Source organism: Balearica regulorum, chromosome 1, assembly GCF_011004875.1.
Source record: "Balearica regulorum gibbericeps isolate bBalReg1 chromosome 1, bBalReg1.pri, whole genome shotgun sequence".
NCBI classification, from domain to species: Eukaryota; Metazoa; Chordata; class Aves; order Gruiformes; family Gruidae; genus Balearica; species Balearica regulorum.
In genome coordinates, this window is record NC_046184.1 from 144349781 (window position 1) to 144365396 (window position 15616).

Here is a 15616-nt window from a genome sequence, read left to right on the forward strand (position 1 = left end):
TCCTAGCAATATGAGAGCTGACGTCTTTCACAAGTTGTGAGAAATGTTGTCAAAATACAGTAGCTGAAAAGACCCACTGCCTGCTGTTAAATGTTTGGCGGGCGTTCTCTTGCCAAAATTGCACACCCCCTCGGCTTCCAGGGTGCGGTGGAAAGGGATGGCAGCTGCCTAGCCAGCAGTTCTCCAGCCTTTACTGGGTCAACAAGAGCTGTGTCAACCCAAGCTGACTTTACGCGTGCGTTCCTGTCAATAGCAGTTTAAAATGCCTGCGGTCACGGTGCATCTTTGATTTTTAGACATACCATACTATACGGCAATGCTAAGATTTATTATGTTTTTATGGAACATAAATGCACTTAAGAGATTTAAACCAGGGTGACTTATACACGTAAGCCAGACAGGACACGTCACGTTGGTGAGCAGATTTCTGTCCGAAGGGCCTTTCTTGGCAATTTTGCCATGAGGCTCAAGGCAGAGCGTGAGGATCGGCAGATTTGATTGTTACAAAAATAAAAGATGTTTTGGTGTGTTTTTACTTCCTTGCCCTTTCATTACATAAAACGTACTCTGCAGTTGGATAGCAATTTGCAGCCTGCGAATGAGTTTTATTATTAAAACTGAAAGGGAAAGAGAGAAGGAAGGACCAGGAGTTGCTTCTCTGAATTCTGTTTCCTCTGCGGGGAGTCACTCACCCAGGGAGCAGAAGGTGGCGTGCGGTGGGGGGAGCAGAAGAGTGCAAAATATGATAACCCAGGATATTGCCTTGGTTTCATTAGAAGTGTCCTTACAGAGTCGCTGTCTTGCAGATGTTTTTAGACTGAGGGGAAGTTTCAAAGACAGGCAAAAGGATACCGTTAAAATACTGGTGAGTTTAGCGTACACGCTGAGACTGACCTCATTTGGATGGGAGCACCGTGGTCAGAGAAGTCCGTAGTCTGTGTGTAGTAGTGTCTAGTTTGAGGAGCAGTCAGGACTGTGGCGGTAAAACTCACCCTGGCAAACCTGCACTCGGGGCGTTTGTTCCAGTTGCTTGTAGTGTAGCAGTTGGGGTTGCCATCTGAAAGCTTCTACTCAGTTTTAATTTATGCTAGTAAAAAAAAAAAAGTCGTCATCGTCTCTTTGTCACTCTTGATTGATTTTTTTATATTTGTTTGCTGTTTGAGACTAAAGAAAAGCAACCAAAAAATCCCCCCAAAATGTAAACTGATGATTTGCTACATGCTTCATTTTTAAATAATGGAGTGCAGCTGAAGTGCTCATTTCTTGGGAATCTGAACCTTTGCCTCTGACTACCACTGGCTGTACGTAGGCTGTTGGAAAGGGATGTGACATTGGGGGTACAGCCGGGAGTGCTGCGGTAAGCAGTCGGAGCTCCCCGTTCTGAGTGCCAACAATGCACACGATGCGTTTGAAGCAGTTGGGATGTCGTACGTAGTAAAAATCTCCTCCCTGACGAAAGGTTTCTAATTTATAACAGAGCACTGTCCTGTCATTGGCACTCGTTCCTGGCTTTTGGAAGTCGGCGTGACTGGCTCCTTGCACGCTGAGGGATTCTCTATGATTGTGGCCAGCTGGATGCCACCTGGATGCTTTTCCTCTGTGTCCTGCATCAGTTGGCTCTGCCTGGCAGGCTCCTCCGAGGCGTACGCCACGCTTTTGGTCCACACCTTACTGTGGTCTTGTTCGGAGGTCTCGTTTCGCCCTTGCAAACGCTCGCATCTCCTGCGGCACAGCAGGTGCAGGCAGCCGTAGAGGAGGATTGCGGCGATGATGAGGAGCAGGACGCTGCTGGTGATCCAGATGCCCAGCGCCAGCTCTTTCTTAGTGTTGCTCGCGGATGCCGGGTCTTGTTCCAGCGTGTTAAAAACTTTGCACTGGTCACTGGAGGGGTTGGCGGACTGGCAGGTCACGCACACGATGTATGTTGTCAGTGGGGTTAGGTTTTCAACAACAAAGGAGGAGCGACTGGCGGGAACTCTCTCCTCCTTCTGAAAGCTCTTTCTCGAGTAAGTTGATAGCATGCTGTTCCAGTTAGGGTGGTACATGACGCTGTAAAAGCTGTCGGCACAACTGGCCATTTTTGGCCAAATTACCATTGCCGTGTTTCCGGTGATGTTTTGGACGGTTATTCCCATCGGGATGTTGCTTAGGTAGGTTTTTCTTCTTTCCTGATGCTGATCTTTCTGTGGAAAGGGGAGATGTTCGTTTCCCAGGGAGGTAATGGAGAAGTTGCAGCACTGGAGATGTCACGTGGATCTTAATTGTAGTGCTCTGTAATGTAGGAAAGGAGTTTTTTAGGAAACTATGTTCTTATTGTTGGTACTGCTGCGTCAAAGTGAGAGTTGGCAGTTCATAAAGTTTGGAGTATTTTAAACTGTGTACTTTTTTTTCCAAGTGAAAGGCTTACAGAAATTCAACCAGAGCTGCTGCCTGTCCAGGAGATCAGTTGTGTCTCGTCTCTGAGAGAGATGGTGTATTTTGCAGAATTTGCAATTGGGGAAACGCTTCCGTTCACAGGTGTTTTTCAGATGACCCTGTTTGCAACAGGGAACGAGGGGACGCTGACCCTCAGCATCCCCTTCAAAATTTACCTCTATGTCAACTTTGGTTTACGCACTGCCTACGTATTTGGGACAGTCCCTAGAATAAGGTCACTGGATATTTTTGTCTTAAGGAATTTGTGGTTAGGTAACATTAAGGGAAATGAAACCTCGTCAAGACTATAAAGGGGAGAGGTGAATATGCTTTGTACTTCTGAAATATATACCCCTCCCTCAGGGAAAAATAAACGATCAGAAGTTTACACAGATGTACTAATAAATGCCTCTCTCCTTTGGAGCAATGCTGGAGTATTCTTTTTAATAGAACAAACATTTCTAATAGGAAAAAAAGTTTGATATTTAACATGATTTTATGTTATGAATCGAAACTCTTATGGAAGAAATGGCATCGAATTCTAAACTGAATTGGACCACTGTCTGGTTGGGCATTAAACCACAGACTGAGAGATTGACCATCCCACTAATTAATTCTACCTGTCACAAAATACTTGCCCCAGTGAGTGTGTTGATAAGTAAGGTTGGTTGGTTTCTTTGTGTTTTTGAAGGAAAGGGATGCAGCATTTGCTTTTCTCTGTAATCTGAGTATTTTGCATTGTATTTTACTTATTTACCATTTTCCGTAATCTTAAAGCTTGCTTTTGTGAGCAATGAATTTTCTTACGTTAAGTGGCAAGGGGTGGCAGGAGTGGATCTTGAGAGATAAATTCCTCTACAATCCACAAGTCTTGATTTTTGCCTGTCACAGTCAATTGAAAACCAAAACAGTATGTGGTAACATCGCCAGATCTTATTTTGTCTCCAATGTCATTTTATATTAGTTTCTCATTCTGTGATACTCTCCATGTTTTGCTGGTGAGTTAGCACATCTGTAGCCACCGCTACAGCAGCGGCTGCGATGATTGTATGTTGGTGGCATGCGAATCACAATATTTAGTCTTGATGCTAGTCAGCCTCTTGGAAAAGCTTTCTCGAGCTACGCTTTGCTGGTGAAATAGTTATTCACTATAGCGTACCTTTTGGATAAATAGTGGGTTTTAAAAAAATAACTGATATTCCTTTCTGTGCACAAGAATTGCATATAATTCCATAGTCTGTCTGCCCTGAATTAATACTCCTCCTCATAATACTATTAACATTGGAAAACCTGCCAGTATTTTGAGATTCTAAGTTTGTGTTAACCCTGTAAATAGCGTAAGGAAAACATCTATTTTCTGCAATTTTCTAGAGGCTTCTGTTGAGGAATATCTATCTTCCTTTTGGGACAAAAAGTTGGCTTCTGCCTTGGTAGACTTTGAATTGAAATTTTTATTTCATAACAAAGCAAACCTTAATAACAGTGTATATTTTTGCTTGTTTGACAGGTTTTTTTTGTTTTTACTGTTGTGAAGGTAACTTTTGAAAAAGAGCCTACCTCAGCAATTGAATCTGATTCTCTTTTAGTTTAATAGTTTCTAGTAGCACTCATGGGAAAGTTTTTTTTTCCACTGGGAACATTTCTTACTTTTTGAATGAACATAAATGCCCACGACAGTAACACTTGTGTTTCATTGTTTGTGACTTCATTATAAAAATTAGTTGGGTTTTTTTTTTTTTTTTTTTTATGATCAGGTTTCAGATGTTAAGTCTCCTGGCTAAATAACAATTGACTACTGAAAATTCTCCCAATGAAGAAAGCTTATAAGATTTACTCGTAACATATTCTGAAATTATTCTAGAACACTTTTATTATATTTTATACTAGATAGGAGGCTGCCAAAATTTTTTATTTTAGTGGGATTTTGATAGTTACATTACATTAATAGTAAGAATTCTGTGACTGTTCATGTATGAAAATTGTTGCTCGAGCCTTTTGGATTATACTAATTGGGAAGTGGGAAGAAAAAGATACATGTTTATTTTCATTACAATGTAAAGCCTTAGCTTTGACTGATCGGGTACGTGCTGCCGTTCTAATCGTGTGATAAGTGCACTCTTTTTGGTACAGCAACATTATAAAGGAAGGGAGTTTGCTATCAAATAAACTTATTAGACAGACACATTTTGGCATCTACCCAACTTCTGCAGATATTAAAATCGAGTGCATTAGTAAGATCAGAGCTTTTACTTGCTCATTTGTCTTCTCTTTAGCTGGTAGACCCCAATTACTTAAAATTATAATTTATTTTTTATGGAAGACTTCCTAACACAGTTTAGAAACAATAGTTTTATCCTCACAGCATTCTGTAAGTAGAATGTTTGGATTTTAATTAAATAACAATAATACATTTCTCTTGTTACAAAGCATCAGTTATTAGAAGACGCATAATTACTGGCTTGTAAATGTTTGGAAAAACCCATTTGATGTTTTATAAATTATAAAATCAGTACTTACCGTCACTTCCTGACGGAAATTTCAGAATAGAATTTTCATACGGCAATGCTGCTGCGAAAATGACATAAACACTAAATTTTCTGTATCCTTTTTTCACATGAGTTATTTCCTGCCTGATCTCTGCTTGCCAGTTTGCTTTTTATTCCCCTCAGATTCCCTGGACTGAATCCTCATTGCTTGGTGCTTTCAATTTTTTTCTCCGACGCTGCTGGTGGCATGGTTTCTTTGTCTTTTTCACTTAAATTCATGCAAGAGCACATCTTTTCTAAAGGTGCTGTTGCCTTGCTTTTCAAAGAACATGCAGGAGAAAAAATAATGTCTTTTTCCCCCCTCTCTTGCTTGCCTCCCCTTGGACAGAGTACTGCCTAAACATCCCTGTTATATGCTCTTGTGCCTGTACCAGTGATGCTGTGAGTGATTAATGTTAGCACTTTGATGACATCAGCAACTAGCAACTCTCTCCTTTTTTTTATTTCATTTAAGTAGGGGAGGGAGCAAGCATAGCTAAAAAAAAAAAAGAGTTCCCTTTCTCTTTCCTTCCCTCCTTCCCCCCTCCCAGCTTTGTTAGTGGCTTCTTTGTGAAGGATTTTTATGCTTTTGTGCATCATGGGGGGGGGGGGGAGCAGCGGTGGTGTGTGATGGTGTTTTCTAAATCCCTTGTCAGAGTTTATAAAGCTCCACTAATCCAGCGTTTACGGGTGGACCATTTTAGGTACTTTCCCATGAGGGTTACATTAAAGAAAGATGTATTTTTAGATGGACTGGCTTCTTATTATGTATTGGTGAGTTTTTAAATATTGAAATCATGTTTTCAGGGCTTGCTTTTCTTTGACAAATTTCTGCTGTTGTCTCCCCTTAACCTCATGACAGTAAAATGCTTTAACCTAGTGGAGTACAATTGTCCTTGTGCTATAGCCAAAATTGATAGTTTGGACATACTTATTGTGGAGACCTGCATGATTGGAAACATCAAAAGGAAAAGATGAAATCTCACCTTTTACAGACAACTATATAAACAGTGTATTGGGATATTCATCCGCACATATTTTGTTAAGGTTTTACCAGTTGTCTCCCCTGTCGATGCCCCGGACCCCTTTTCTGTAAGCCGAGAGCTATGCACATGCACATGTTGTACTAGAGGGGTGCAGATTTAGGCTGTCCTCCCGGTGGGGAGTGTTTGAAGTTTAGCCTTTTAGCCAGCTTTGATCTAATATCAGGACTGCGTCGTGTATTAGGAGTCTAATAATTAGCCAAGTGTCTATTTTAGTTTGCGTTCACAGAAAAGATGACTGACTATTTGGAAGCAGCCCTCCTCCACAAAATCAATATGGTCCTTAGAACAGAGCTTCCCAGACTGATGGACAGCTGAGGCCGGGGGACCCTCCGAGCAGGGTGACCTGCAGCAGGTTGCTCAGGGACGTGTCCAGACAGGCCTTGAACATCTCGGAGGACAGAGATGCCACAGCCTCTCTGTTCGACCGCCCTCACAGTAGTGAAGTTCTTTCTGACGTTTAAATGGGATTTCCCGTCTGTGCCCATTGCCCCTTGTCCTGTCACTGGGCACTGCTGAGCAGAGTTGGCTCCATCATCTTTACTCCCCCCATCAGTTACTTATGCCTGTGGATGTGAACCCCCTGAACCTTCTCTCCTCCAGGCTGAGCAGTCCCAGCTCTCTCAGCCTTTCCTCGTAGGAAAGATGCTCCAGTCCTTTAATCACCTTTGAGGCCCACTGCTGGACTCTCCCGTACGTCTCTCCATGTGTCTCCTGTGCTGGGGAGCCCATCACTGGACCCAGTACTCCAGGTGTATCTCACCCATGCTGAGTAGAGGGCACAGATCATCTCCCTTGACCCGCTGGCAGTGCGCTGCCTGATGCAGCCCCACTGGCTGTTGGCTGCCTTTGAGGACATACTGCTGGCTCGTGTTCAGCTGCTTCTTCACCAGGACCCTCAAGATAAGAAAAAAAACCCCAAACCCACCTTCTGCAGGCCAGGCTGTCTTGCCGTATAGTTTCTTCATACAGATGGAGACAGAAGTTCAGGCATGTAAGAAATAACTAAACCTTTAAGTAAATTTCAGTACTGGCAACTTCTTGAATTTTCACATTGCAGAAATAAATTGCTGGTTGTAATTATCTGTGGTTGTTGAAGCATGATAAAATTTATGTAATTTTCTGTGTGTTTTTTAATAACTTATGCAAAGTTTCTCACTTAGGTTAGAAGTTGCCTGTTTCAGAAAGTTTGTTTTGGATCTCTAGTTCTCTCTTGTTATGACCTAGATGGCCTCTCCTGAGCCTGTGCTTTTGTGTATTTCTTTCATAATGCAACAATTTTTGACCCATGAGGGTTTGTGAAGTACATCTAAGGCAGCCTAGAAGTGTTAAGCTCTTGCCAAATTTGCATTTGCTATATGTCAGTCTAGAATCCAATTTTTAAATTTTTAAGACCACGGTTCAAAACATGTTGGAAACTATTGTTTATAGAGAGATTTGCAGCATAAATAAAAATGTGTATCTTCTATCCCAATCTTATCTAAAGATGATTTGTAAGTCCTTTTCTTCTATGAGACTAAAATCCTCCAAGAGCTTGGTAGAGCTTCATGACTTGAATTCCTAGTAGTCTTTTTGCGCAGTGCTGTGTATTACCGTATCTGCTATTGACTTGCATGGACAATTGGGGCAGGATCTGCGTTGGAGGGAAGGTCAGTGTTCTTCCTGGATACCAGTGAAGGAAAATTTTGTTACAGCTGGTGTGTGTGGAATTGAAAGTCTAACAGTGTGCTGTCTTTCATATATGTATTGGAGAGAATGGAAACTGCAGAAATAAAAAGGAAACACAACAGAACCTTCTGTAAGAACGGTTGACGAAAAGCCCTTTTAAAATTAAATTTCAGGATATTAGGAGAACAACCCACTTACAGAATTGGAAAATGTTAAGTTAGCTAACTCCCCTTTGATCCACGGCTTCAGCGAACAGTTCCTAAAGCCCTACGCAGCATCAGTCTGTACAGTTGTGTTTGCTTTGAAGAAATAGTCATTAATATAGCAAAGCACCTGATCCTATCTATACAACTCTGGAAGAATATCCATCAGGTTACATCCCAGACTTAGATTTGCTTTGATCTTGTGTAGAGCTAAGGGATTTGAAAAAGAGAGATCCTTATTAATTAGTTGCAGAAAGCAGTAACTGCAGAAGGCTGGTTTTTTGTAGTTGAGTCCTCAGAGACTTAAAGCACCTATTATGAACTGAAAATTGAAGTAACTTCTTTCAAGATGTTTTGTACATAAAATGGACAATATAGGAATAGGAGCTGTGCTTTAAATTCAGGGATCTTAACATTGGCATTGACTACTCTTTTTATACCTGTATAAATAGAAAAATATGAAAGAGGAAATGTTCATGGCTTTATAAATGGTAAGTGGAAGATGCCTCATAAAAAAAAAAAAGTGTTTACAAGCTTTTCTTGCTAATACAGAGATTTTGGTTGGAATTCCTGCCTTACAAAAGGGAAGCTTTGTATTTTAACTTCCTGGAGAAAGAGAGAGAGATACAAAATTATTATTTTATTTTTAATATGCTTTAAAATGCTGTTTAAATGAGATTATTATAAAGATGCAGTCAGCTGAAATTGTCATTAATCATATCTGTTCTCTCATTTTAGGCATTGAATCTTGCGTATTCCAGCATCTACAGTAACTACAGGAATTTTGTTGGTCCCCCTCACTTTAAAGTCATCTGTAGACTTCTTGGTTATCAGGGTATTGCTGTGGTGATGGAGGAGTTACTGAAAGTTGTCAAGAGCCTGGTATGCCCATTGTCTTTCATTTTCTGCTATTCCAAATGGCTTCTAATAGGAAATGTCTCAAGAAAAACAATGTGAAAGTAAGATCTCAGATGAAACTAATTAAAATGTTATTTCCATGGAAGTTCAGTATAAGCTGTGTTTGAGAGTACTCAATGTCTTGTGAAAGCAATAGATGATGTGCCTTGGTAGCCTGAGCAGTGTTTGGAAAACCTTGGATTCTGCATTGGAGCGGAATTTAATTTGTGGACACCTATGCTGTTAGGTCCCAGGTAAAGTCTGGAAAAATATAAATGTGTTGAATTAGTTGGCTTCAACTTACAGATTGTACTGTAAATTCACTTTCTGGATATTTTTTGAGAACAGCTGGAGTGTGCTTTCTCCCTTCCCTAACTTCAGGGCATTCATTAATAACACCATTGACAGATGACACCTTAAATAACAAGGACGGTTTAATCTCTGTGCTTGATCTAGCAATGGATAGCATCAAGCCTATTTAGAAGAGTGTCAGACCAGATGTTGAAGACGTTATCCATACAGCCTGGGTATCTTGTATTGGAAAGGACCTTTTTCTGTACCCAAGAGGAGGTTGAGGGGCTGCCTGTTCGCTATGAGTATCTATGTATACAGTCATAATGCATTGCAGTTAAGTTTAAGCCAAAGAAATGGTCTTTTCCTCCCTGTCCCTGTTGCCTGTAAGGAGCATGCTGCCAAAATAGTCCAGCTATGCTAGGGGATAGCTGTAGTATTCATAATCTCACTTCAGACACTTGACATATTTGGCAGTTTGTTTACAGTAATTCCCACAATGTTCTAAGTCATGTTTTTGATGTTCTAGAAAGGCTGGAGCCTGCTTGAAGGGGTACTATGGTCTAATCTTTAGGGAAAGAGGAAAACATATATTTTTTTAGTTGTTTAGGGTCAAATGTTGCTTTATTGGTTTGGGGGGACTTTCTTTAATTCATTCCTCAATTCATTAAAGGTAGCATTGAACACTTGGGCATTTATAAAGGAGGTTAAAAGACTGGGGGGAGGTATTCTGCTGATGGCTGATGCAGATACTCAGATGACAGATAGAGACCCATATGAGATAGGTGTCTAGTGGGAGGAAGGCAGACTGACTTTAGGCTGGGGCTGTGTCTTAGCTGGTATATCCGGAATAGCCAGTTTGACCTGTTACAGGCATACCTAATGCTAAGGATTTTTCTGTTGTTGCTTTTGAAAGCATTTAAATGCAACTTTTTAAACCCAAAATCTAAGAATTGGTTAGACAATAGAGATAGTCTGCAGGACAAGAACATGATTTCTTCCTTTTTACCTTCCTGGCCTTAGCTGTTGTGCCACTCTTCCTGTAGTGAAAGGTGGCCGATGCCGTATGAAGGAGAGTGCAACGGTATTAATTTGAAAAAGTTGCCTTTTTGAAGATGAAGATGATGACTGACAGAATTAAATGCAAGACTTTTAGAGGTTGTTCAATTCATGTGTAGTTTAAATGCAATTTGTTGTAAAGTTTCTCTAATTCGGTAACACTGACCTCTGTTTTCTCTTAGTTACAAGGGACGATTCTTCAGTATGTCAAGACCCTAATGGAAGTGATGCCTAAGATCTGTAGGTTACCAAGACATGAGTATGGTTCTCCAGGTTCGTTCATGTTTGGTGTTACTATACTAGCCTTAATAAGATGATACTAATCACGGTCTTCTGGATCATGTGTACCGCTGTCTTTCCCTCCCTCTCGATAATCAGCACTTACTCTGGTTTTCTATTTCATAACAAGAATCACTGAATACTGGCTTTGTGAAAATACTTAAAGTTTTAAGGCTTCTGTGCTTAGGGAAAAGAAAAGGATGGCAGTCTGTATATAGACAGCCTTACGACATAATTGATCTTGAGCTGGGATGTTCACAGCAGTTTCTATTTTTAGTTTTTCTCATAAGGATGTTGAGCTTTCCCTCTGCGAGTTAGCCTCTCGCCCCTGTGCTGTTTAAATGCCTAACTTAGATAACCTGGATTCTCTGGAAAAGCCTCTGTTCCCTCTCCCTTTGCCCTTATCAAATGTAAGATGAAGAGAGTGATACTGCTGAGAGGCAAACTGGTCCTGCCAGAATAGTTCTGTCTGATGCTTGTGTGGGGCGCATCTTAGCCACTTGACAGGAGGTGTGACAGTTGCAGAGGAAGAAATGGCTTTGAAAGCTGCTTGCCACTATGGAGAAATAATTGGCTAATTAGTATTTTTCACATTGTTCACTGAAATTCTGAAAGTGCTCCCCCCCCCTTCAAAATATTCCTCCTCCGCAACTTCTAATTAACACAAATTAATCCTTCCATGTGCCACCCACCTTCTGAGTATATCTTTATTTTTCCAGAGTCGCTTAGGTTTATTAAATGCCACTCCAACTGGAATGAGGTTGGGTTTTTTTCTGCTTCCCACAGCTTGCTTGACGCTCATTACCAATGTTAAACGAAATCGAGGACTTACTAAGTGTTTCCTTCCTGTTTTTCTCCCTGGAGCCTAGAAATGGATGAATCATGGTGGTTAGCAGTATAAAAATAATCTGTCTGAGGTTTTTAGCCACTCATTAAGGTTTGACCGTACAAGCAGTAGGTATTCGCAAATATAGATTATGCATCACCAGGGTCTGCGATGCTGCAGGTGACAACAGGGAGCTCATAGTCTCTTGCCAGAAATGCTCACCTGCAAGGAGTAAGTGTTTGGCAGGAGATGCCCAGGGACGTAAGCATCTCTTGACATTAAAAGGCAATTTGTCCTATAGGAAAGGCAAAACTTTATTTGTGCAATGGTAGCCTTCACAGGATTGATTAAAACATTTGAAATTCCTTCATCACTTTCCTGTTTTGTAGAGATCACAAACCGCTTTTTCCTCATATTTACGCTTTGCAAAAGAAATGCCGTATGTTTAGATGCCTACTGTATTGAGAGACAGCGTAACTCTTGGTGTTAGGATAGAAGATCATAGCAATTAGATTCGGACTGGATTTCAAAAATCAATCTCATTCTGGGCTCCTTCACTGCCCCTGTTCCTAACAGATTTTGTCTTGACATGTGTATTTTTCCTGTTCTGAACTATTTCTAGCAGTGGACACTTAATAACTTCCCAGAGTCTCTTCCTAGAAGAGGCAGAGACAGCCTTTATAGCACTGTCACGCCGCCTTCCCCTTTATTTTTGAAGACACTAGACAGAAAATGTGTGTATAAGCTCAGAGCACCTCCATCCCTCTCTTGCATCACTGAAGAACTGCATGAGCTGTCTGCTCTTGGAGCAGCTCTGACTGATGAAGGAAAATGTTCTCTGCGATGGGGACATGCTGTAGATTTTAGCCCTCATCTGGCATCTGGAGAGGGACTGCCAGATTGCAGAAGGGCAGGCTCAAACCATGCTTGATTTGAATCACTGTCCTCTCCTTTCTGTGCTAAATTCTCCTCTGTAGCAGTCTTTGCCACACCCTGTTTACCCGGTTCACCACAGAAAATGCAAGCTAATAAACACCAACTGTTGTCTGTTCCCTCCTCTGCCTCCGAAAGCTTCCTGCAGAAGTTAGTAGTTGTAGTAAGTCTGAGTGCTATGGAGCATGTCTGTATGCTGCTTCTATTCTTTCATAAAAAAATCATTTAATCACTTCTTTATAATTGGCACTACCTACACATGCAGAGCAAACCTGTGATTCCAATCTACAGATTAGATATGTAGATTCTCATCTGTCTTGATGTAACATGCATTTATCAATTCAGAACTAATTTCCCGAGTCCATTCTCCAGATGCAAAGCAATTTAAGTATGTTCAGTAAGTAAGCCTTTTGGAGAGCTTTGTTTGGACTCTGTTGACTGCAATTACTTGAGCCCTACATAATCAGCCCTCTAGACTTGTGGATTTCTAAACGGTGATTTATTCCTGCTAAAAGGAGCAGAGTACAGACAGTGGCATCAGAGTTGTTCAGGACTCCTGTTTGCCAATGGGTTTGTTTCCATAGGAACAGTCTAAAGCAATGGAGAGCTTGCTCATCCTGTAGTCATAAAAATATTTGTCTAAAAATACATTAAGCATAAGGGTTTTTAAAGGGACCTTTTGAAGTCACTAAAGCTCTTAAAGGAATATTGGCCTATAAGAGTTTAAACATGAAATTTCATCTTGGAGGTAACATTTTCTTCCACTATTTTTCTAGTATTTGAATACGGCATTCCTGCTTTTGATAAATGAGTATTTCATATCCTGCCACTCTGAAGTATCACTGGGCACAATGAGGAAAGTCGTTTGTCAACTCTGCTGTGAGATGAGGCTTAGATTTTTGTCACTGGTATATTACCCCTCCAAAATAAAGTTTTTTAAAAGAATCGATGAGCTTAGCAAGATGGAAACTTGGTGAGAAGGGAAAAAATACACAGTTAGGTTACTAAGTATAGTATTTCCATGTTTCTTCTTTAAAAAAAAAAAAAAAATCAAAGAAACAAAACACCCCAAGCTGGTGCAGGGCAAAGCACTCATTACACCGAGCCATGATCTCTTGAAATCCCACGTGTTCGCGTGGCAGTTTGGGGAAGCCTCCCAGTGCCCCATGCTGCCGGCTGCTGCGTTCCCGTCTCTCCTTGGGCTGATTGTGCTGCTGGCAACACCTTCTGAGCTGCTGCAGCACAGCAACCTGGCAGAAAACAGTCTTCCACCCGCCCTTTTTCTGGGATATTTCGGGCCAGGGTCTATAGGAACTGGAGCTAGCCTGGGCCGGGAAGCATGGTGCAGGGCAGTAGTGGCTAGAGGCTGCTGGGGAAACATCGCTTGGGCACGGCAGCAGGGCCAGTAATGCTTCCCAATACCCCAGGTTTTTGATCAAACTTGGATGAGTGGTAGAGTAAGTTAATTTCTTGGTGGGGGCACGACAACTTGAGTCCTCGTGGGGAAGAATATGAAAGGAATTTGTTCATAGGTTTTTCAGGAGCGTTGGAGACAGATTTGGGAGCGAATCACAGACTACTGGAAAGAATTTGAGGGCAACCCAAATCATCTAGATGGTTGTGAAAGGGCAGTAAGGACTGGTTGGATATGCAGAACAAAAGGATATTTCTTTCTAGCAAAATAAACAGAGCCCAGGCTCCGTGATCTTAATTCCCAGATACGTGTATATGCTTACAAACATTTGTGTTGAAAGGAATGACATGACTGCTGATATACAGAGTTAACGATGTCTGTTGTGAGCCAAGGAAGTATTTGTAGGTAGCATTTGAAGGTCTCTCTGAGAGTGAGCATAAACTAAAGGTCATTACAGCACCCAGGTTCTTGGGAGCAGTTTGTTTGTTGCGGATTAGCAGATTTTACTAGACAGTAGTCAAATAAGTACTCTGCAGAAAATAACCCATAACACAACTAGACCGAGAATTATATTCAAGGTCTGGTTTGTTGTTAGTCAGCAATTCAGTTCTAGAATTGATAGCCAATTTTCATCCTAATCTTTTAGGTACCAGAATTACTACAAGCTCTAGAACGTGTTTGATTTGAGTCTGTAGGTGTGAATTGAGATTGTTTTATAGAACACGAAAGGTGCCTGAAGGGAAAAAATCCAACCAGCTTTACGTTGCATGTGTTGACTTGGTCTGACTTCCTAAATTAATTGGTGTACAGACTGCACAGCTAAAACTTGGCATCTGCTGTTTGAGTGCTGTTGAGATAGGATTTTGGAAGCAGAGATGGAACCTAATCCTTTACTAATCTTCTATACTTTACTAGATTTATTTTATATCAACAGCCTTTGCTTCTGTTGAGATCCGTGTAAATCAGAAACTGGGATTATAAAATCGATTATTATGACACCTAATGTCATCCCATCTGCAGGAATAGAGGGGTTTAATTAAAATTGCTTTCTTGGAGAGAAGGAGCAAAAAGCCTCAATTCATTTGCTTTGCAGAATGCTATGTATACATAACTAATTCAGTAACTTAGGGATTGCACCACAAATAAAATTAGGGGAAGGAGGAAAGTTGCATGCACTTAAGTGAAATTAACTTTTAATGCAGGGTTTTAGTACGCGTGCATAGTTTTTCACAAAAATAGCGTTCTGTGTGCTGTATAGTACAAGGAGGTGTAATTGGGAATGCCCTTGCTCAAACCTTAATGAAGATGTGATGAAGTATTTCTGCTACAGGACTCCATTAGGGAGCAAATCGTGCTTTCAGTGTCATTTCTGTTCCATCAAAAATAGTCTATGTAGCTCTGTAAACTTGCACCTGTTTTGCCAGTAAGTCAGGCCTTTCATCTAAGGGGAAGCAGTGCATTGTTGATAGTGGCACTTGCAACAACTGCATGCTAAATACTGGGTGTCAGATTTTCAAAATAATGACACAATTTGTTCATGAACGCATGTGTGTGAGTGTCTGTGTTTACGTGTCTCTATATGGAGACTGGGACTTTGGGTGAAGAAATAGGGATCTTTGTTAAGGACTTGGAGAGGAACTCTGTCACCTGGAGTGACTGTAAAAGTCAATATGTAATTTTTCTGGTCTAAAAAACCTCAAGCCTCTGACTTCTGCTATCCTGCTGCTTTTGGGTGGACTTACTGTCCTGCTTTGGTTTCAGTTGCACCGTCAGTATGGGTTTAGGTAATAGCATTCCTTGTTGCTGATCACAGTCCTCTGTGCTGCTCCTGGTTTCTCTGTATGCCATCCTGCTCTTTTATATTTGCTGTATGGGTTATTCTCAGGATTTCACTTCAGAGCTGCCCATAGAACATAGATAAAATTTTCTCAACATCATTCCAGGCATCAATCTCTCTTCTGAAACTCCCCACAAAATCCACAGGCTGGCCAGGAGATAAGGGGAGTCTGAAGCCCCTCTCCTTTCCAACCCCTTACTGACTGACTGATGGTCATTTCCCTGTT

The 15616-nt window shown here is 41.1% G+C and overlaps 2 protein-coding genes across 4 annotated transcripts in view; one reads left to right on the forward strand and one right to left on the reverse strand.

Moving 5' to 3' along the window:
- CYFIP1 (cytoplasmic FMR1 interacting protein 1) overlaps positions 1–15616 on the forward strand; it is an 80931-nt gene that overhangs the window by 54167 nt on the left and 11148 nt on the right. For all 3 annotated transcript variants that reach the window (XM_075737298.1, XM_075737317.1, XM_075737309.1), the window contains exons 24-25: positions 8593–8736; positions 10284–10374. In XM_075737298.1, the coding sequence (XP_075593413.1) occupies positions 8593–8736; positions 10284–10374 (235 nt within the window). The remainder of the gene's footprint in view (positions 1–8592; positions 8737–10283; positions 10375–15616) is intronic.
- Positions 313–5283, reverse strand: LOC142598546 (fibronectin type III domain-containing protein 9-like). Its single transcript, XM_075737397.1, has 2 exons — positions 4933–5283; positions 313–2271 (listed from the first exon to the last, which is right to left on the reverse strand). Exon 2 carries the CDS (start codon positions 2133–2135, stop codon positions 1464–1466), a length of 672 nt encoding a protein of 223 aa, XP_075593512.1. The 5' UTR covers positions 2136–2271; positions 4933–5283; the 3' UTR covers positions 313–1463.